Source organism: Tarenaya hassleriana, unplaced genomic scaffold (genome assembly GCF_000463585.1).
Source record: "Tarenaya hassleriana unplaced genomic scaffold, ASM46358v1 Cleome65, whole genome shotgun sequence".
Lineage (NCBI taxonomy): Eukaryota > Viridiplantae > Streptophyta > Magnoliopsida > Brassicales > Cleomaceae > Tarenaya > Tarenaya hassleriana.
In genome coordinates, this window is record NW_010969032.1 from 242,097 (window position 1) to 246,154 (window position 4,058).

The 4,058-nt window shown below is 36.0% G+C and overlaps 1 protein-coding gene across 1 annotated transcript; it reads left to right on the forward strand.

Moving 5' to 3' along the window:
* The first annotated feature begins 253 nt into the window (after positions 1-253).
* Positions 254-3,421, forward strand: LOC104800137 (transcription factor bHLH96-like). Its single transcript, XM_010522870.2, has 3 exons — positions 254-1,062; positions 1,881-2,255; positions 3,078-3,421. The coding sequence occupies exons 1-3, from the start codon at positions 565-567 to the stop codon at positions 3,171-3,173; spliced, it is 969 nt and encodes a 322-aa protein (XP_010521172.1). The 5' UTR covers positions 254-564; the 3' UTR covers positions 3,174-3,421.
* The last annotated feature ends 637 nt before the right edge of the window (positions 3,422-4,058 follow it).

Sequence of the window (4,058 nt, forward strand, 5' to 3'; positions counted from 1 at the left end):
TTGGACACAATTTTGAAGTTAAAATCATAATTTTTGAACAGGGACCTATAAAAAAGAAAGCCTGTAAACATGTTCAGAATCAGAATCTTTCTTTGATTTTGTGGACCGTTCTTCGATCTCACGTGCAAACATATACGCCGTATGTGTATGTATCGACATTTTCTCTTGTGTTTTTTCGATTTTCGTTGGGGTTAAAAGAGTAATTATCCTCATTTATAGCCTTACAAAAGCTTCACTCCGATCGACCGAACCGCAACAGACCAAAAACAAAAGGCTTTGTTTTGATCTTCTTGTTTTGCGTCCTCTCTCTCTCTCTCTCTCTCTCTCTCTCTCTCTCTCTCCTTCTTCCATTATCGGCAGCCTCTTGAAAAAACTTAACTAAAAAAACTCACGTAAATATAGTTACGGCCTTAATTTCCCAAGAGGGTCTTCACCTTTTTGCCTTGTCTCCCCCTCGGGACAAAAAGAGAGGGACAACCACACTTTATGTCTTAACTCTCCCTCCCTCTCTCTCTCTCTCCCTTTTTCGTTTTTTTTTTTTTGGAAGATCGATTTCAGGCTAAGATGGCGTTGGAAGCTGTTGTTTACCCACAAGATCCGTTCGGGTACGTGTCTTGCAAAGATTTCCTATTCCACGACTTGTATTTCCAAGAAGATCGAGACGGAGACACCAAGAGCAACATAAAGCTAGGGCAAGAACAAGAACAGGGCTTTGCCTGTAACCACTACACTAATCACACTGCTGAAAACGATAATGAAGACAGCAATCTCCGAGCAACTGAGGATCGTCATCATCCATGGCAAGATCATGTTCAGTGCCCTCTGATTCCTTCCTTGGAAGGGTTCGGCCCGCTGTCGATGGACAACCAGCCTCCGCCGGATATTGCTGTCGTGGCGGCGGGTGGTCGCCGGAAAAGGAGGAGGACGAGGAGCAGCAAGAACAAGGAAGAGATCGAGAATCAGAGGATGACTCACATCGCCGTCGAGAGAAATCGCCGGAAACAGATGAATGAGTACCTCGCCGTCCTTCGTTCTCTCATGCCTCCGACTTATGCTCAAAGGGTTAGTCTATTACTCACTCTTAATTTATATATCTTTGTGTGCATACATACATACGTACATATATATACACACACATATGTGTGTGTGTGTGTTTTGAGTGTTTTTAACATGTATGAGAAAATGGACGCAATATATATATATATAGTTGCATACACGCACATAGAGATTTGTCAGCTGATGAGAAAACCTGTGTGCGTGTGTGCATACATTGCGTGATTGGGAAAATTTTGAACACATATTTCTATAAATGTGTCCACAAGATTTCTCATAGATGCGATTTTCAAGTGAAACGTGATTTTCAGTGTGTTGGGTCGGTCAGCTTTAGCGGGTGACATATCCACGAATTCGCGATAAAACATCAAATCGACCAACCGAAGCAAAGATCTATACTCTCTTGATTTCATCGGTGAAGTGAAAAAATCGAAACCCTATTCACATTTATGTGTATATATGCACATGTACATGTTCATTTAATCTAAATGGATAATTTGATAACAAATATTGTTTTTATAATACATATAGATAAATATTCATTTTTTCCATGAGTATGAACAAGTATTTGTATGGCGTTCAGTAAATCCAAGGTGTCATTGTCACTAAGAAAAAAGCCACCCAAGAGTAAATTATATGAAGAATGAAATTAATATGATAAAACTATAAAAAAAAAAGGGTGCTTTATAATGAATATTTCGATTAATAGGAGGAAATTTATGAATACCATGGTCCCGAAAATGATATTAACACACAATATAAATTGGTGGAATATATTGTACTAATCCAACTTGTGTATTTTTTTCCTTCTGATATTGTGTGTAAAGGGAGATCAAGCATCGATTATAGGAGGAGCCATAAACTACGTGAAAGAGCTCGAGCATCTCTTGCAATCAATGGAGCCTAAGAAGAAGACCCAAAACAGCGGCGACGACGACGACGACACGTCCTCTTTCTCCGACTTCTTCACTTTCCCTCAGTACACTCTCCGTCCGTCGGAGAGTTCGGCGGCGGCGGCGGAAGGGACGGCGGAGATAGAGGTGACGATGGCGGAGAGCAACGCCAACCTTAAGATCCTCACCAAGAAACGACCGAGACAGCTCCTTAAGCTTGTCTCCGCCATTCAGAGCCTTAGGCTTACTCTTCTTCACCTCAATGTCACCACTCTCGATCACTCCGTTCTCTATTCCATCAGCGTCAAGGTACAATTTTCCTATATTGGTTATATATATAAAAGAGTATTCTAATCTTTGATTAATTATTAAAATACATACATAGTTTCGGATGTGAAAAGAATATCGACTAAAATGCCAACTTGTTATGATTTCGGTTCAATCATGCTCATTTCTCATACCTTTAATTCATTGGTCCGTCTCTTATTTTTGGATTTTTCAGTGGAAATATGTGATGTGTTAGTACGTCTTTTTATTTTTTTATTTTTATTTTTATTTTGTCTGGGAAAAAAAGGGTAGGAAAGCCACCATTGATATTGTTCCTTTTTGGCTTCATTTCCTGGTTGGAGATGTCCTCTATTATTATTGGGGGGAATTTCACCACCTTATATTTGGATACAAAAAAATTTGAGTAATAACATCGATCAAATGAGTGTACGTGTATATGGTACGCTATTATTAATGTATGCATATACACATTACATATACGCATATACATTGGTTATGTATAGGAAGCCAACGTACGTCAATGTTTAGTGGTCACAGAACTGCTACTAGCAGAACCGATGTGACGCCACTTCGTTTAGGACATTTTCATAAGCTTCTTTCTATTTTTTTTATATATATATATATATATACATATGTGTGTGTGTGTGTTCTTTCTGCCACAAATTTTCCCCTTTAATTATATTTTAAATTCGTAAAAGTAGTTATTGTCCGTAAGTTTTTTTAAATTTAGAATAAAATATGATTCTACCGAACCGTCCATTTGGCTTTTTCGTTCGTTAGAGCGAAGTTTGTTGATATATATATATAAATTTTATTGATGTGTGTGTATGTATGTATGTATAGGTTGAAGAAGGGAGCCAACTGAACACGGTAGATGACATTGCAGCAGCTGTGAATCAGATCCTAAAGAGGGTCGAAGAAGAATCCGCGTTTAGCTAATTAAGTGTTTAAATAATTAACTAAATTACATCATGTTAAACCTAAATCTTTACTTTAAAATTTTAAATAAAAATAAATTTACCCTTTTATCAAATGGCTCCCCTTTTCTTGTAAGTTGCCTCTCGCGTCTTCTGTATCAAATCAAATCAATTATTTCCATCATTTTTTTCTTCTTCTTTTCAATGTATTTACCTTTTAGACCCATCCACTTTAAGGGGTTTGGAAAATTGAAATTATATTTGTTTTAATATTTAACCTTTTTCTAATTTTTATAAAAAAAACCTTTTTTTCTAATTGTCACAAAGGACAGTATGTGATATTGGCAAGCAAAACCACTCGTTAACCAAAAGAAATGTTTCCTACTATGGTCTTAATAATTTTTTATTTATTTTTAACATATTTATAAAATAAATCATTATCGAGACTGATCGATCATATACTATATTTTGTTCGAATATATATGGTTAAACCAAAACTTTCTTGACATTTCAAAATACTACAGTGCAGTGATTTTAAAATAGATATAATGATTTATAATCTAAAGACGGTTTCATGTGATTAGCCATACTTTTTATATTCCAAAGTACACATTCAACCAACTGGCGTTCGGAAATAAAATTAAAAGCAGCAAAAAAAAATTCCAATGATGACCATAATGATATTAAAGACTTTATTTTTCTTTGTTTTATTTATTAAAAAAAAAACAATCGTCACAGAATCAAAGTACGTACGTGGGTTTCATGCAAGAAGATGATGATCATTGTCGTATCATGAAGACCCATCAACGATTTTAGAATCTGTTGTCACTTTTGGAGGTGAAAAAGAAAAGTCACAGCTACACACCAAAAAAGCAAACCTATGGTTGTGATGTAAATTATATATATA